The sequence below is a fragment of the Phytophthora parasitica genome (assembly GCF_000247585.1).
Source record: "Phytophthora parasitica INRA-310 unplaced genomic scaffold supercont2.33, whole genome shotgun sequence".
Taxonomy (NCBI): Eukaryota; Oomycota; class Peronosporomycetes; order Peronosporales; family Peronosporaceae; genus Phytophthora; species Phytophthora nicotianae.
The window spans coordinates 340,860-342,634 of NW_008649019.1; the positions used below are offsets into that span (position 1 = coordinate 340,860).

The 1,775-nt window shown below is 49.7% G+C and overlaps 1 protein-coding gene across 1 annotated transcript; it reads right to left on the reverse strand.

Annotated features, from left to right (window-relative positions):
• Positions 1–928: 928 nt before the first annotated feature.
• Positions 929–1,411, reverse strand: PPTG_13541 (hypothetical protein; the record flags this gene model as incomplete). The annotated part of the gene is made up of 1 exon (XM_008909280.1): positions 929–1,411. The coding sequence occupies one exon, from the start codon at positions 1,409–1,411 to the stop codon at positions 929–931; it is 483 nt and encodes a 160-aa protein (XP_008907528.1).
• Between the last annotated feature and the right edge of the window lie 364 nt (positions 1,412–1,775).

Below are 1,775 nucleotides of genomic sequence, written 5' to 3' on the forward strand. Positions count from 1 at the left end.
TACCAGATACTTGGTTGTTGCTTTCCTTCTACGTGGGTAGCCAGCAGAACAAACAATTGTCTCCAATTTGGAGCTCCTCCTGCTACCGTTTCGCGGGCTATTAATTTGGCCGAAGCTGCGCTTTCAGAAGCCTTGAAAGGGTACGGCCCGGCAAGGATAGTATGGCCATCGCTCACGCGTCAGAGAGCGCTGGCGAACCTGGTCTCTTTGAAACAGCCTCTCCTTTCGTTCACTTGGGGCTTTTTGGATGGAAAAAACTACAGAGTACGCACTTTTCCCAAAACTACTTGAGCTCACTTGGTTTCATGTAAACTGACAAAGATTTTCTTTTTTCGGTCTAGGTGCAGTCGCCTTCAGAACGAGAGCTTCAAAACGCTCATTAAAACTGGTGGCTGCATTGTGTGTACGTTACCGGGACTCTATGCTCTTCTGCAGACGGTCTAATAATATGGGCCAAACACAACTGCCCCGGAACCTGGAACGACGAGGACACTTGCCTAGCATTCAGGAAGAAACTATCGGACAGACAGCTGAACCCCGATCAGCGTTTTGGTATTGTGACGGATAGCGCCTTCCCGTGTGGAGGCGACATGAGAGGAAGAATTCTAACCCCGTTAAAGGATGGAGATCTAGGTCGTTTGGTGTCCTCTGTGAGAAGAGTCGCTGGAGCTTTGTCGTCGGCAATTACGTCAATAGGGCAGTCTGCCCAGTGGGTTATGGGGTCGATCGAGAAGGTTTACCACTGCTTATTTACTGCCACTGCCCTACGATAAAGAGAAGCGGCGAGTTAGACTGAACGTCCTGTTTCGTTTGAGCAATTATCGGGTACGCACTGTGGGTATCAGCGAGATACGAACAACCTTTTTTCACAGTCAAGATGATATGCAGTACGAAGTAGCTCACTAATGTGTATTTACGAAGACAATTACTACAAATGCGTTGAGTTTTCGTCCTCCTTCTGAGACCCTTGCTTTTTTGGCATGAATGCTGAGAGTAAGATCATCATTTGCTGGTGTCTTTCCCCAGCTTCCTGCCTGTCAAGCTTCATTCGTTCGTCGAATTGCCTGCGCCTTTCAGCCAGCTCTTGGACACGTCTGTTCTCTTCTTCTCGTCGAGTTTGCTCTCTCTCTTCTCTCTCCTTTCGTTCAGTTTCTCTTCGCTCGTTGAGATCTTCTCGACGACGTTTTTCTTCGGCGTCGGCACGTCTATTTGCGTCCTCCCTGAAATAGGCCGTCAGGTTGGCCACTTCTAACCCCGCTGCATTTTGGGTGTCTTCGTTCATCGTCACACGTTTCTCCATTTCTTGCATCCGTTGTCTGGCATTGAATCGTTTCGCCGTCACGTAGGCTGTAGTTCCTGGAGTCTCTTGAACTGGTCTTTTCTGCGAGAACGTCGTGCTCGTGCCTCCCATTCCGTAAAGTTGTCGCGCAACACCCGGAGATCTCTTGCCCCCAGTCGGTTGCTCGAGGTTTGCAGCCTTTTGTTTCTGGACTTTTCTCTCTCATCAAAACCACTGTTGTCTGGGTTTCTGGTAAGCCTGGGGCCTTCAGGCGTCGCCATGGTGGGGACAAAACGTTCGTCGCTCGCGTAGGAGGTAGACTGAAGTGAAACTCGAGAGGATTTCTGTGTGTTTATGCTTGAGAGTTGATCGTCTGTTGTACGGGTCTCCGAGAAGTTGTACTTTCCTGAGACTTGCCTTGTTCTATGGCTGTGGCTTCTACCTCTACCTCGCGGTCTTCCTCGCGAAGAGTTGCTTCCTCGCCGTTATCTGACGG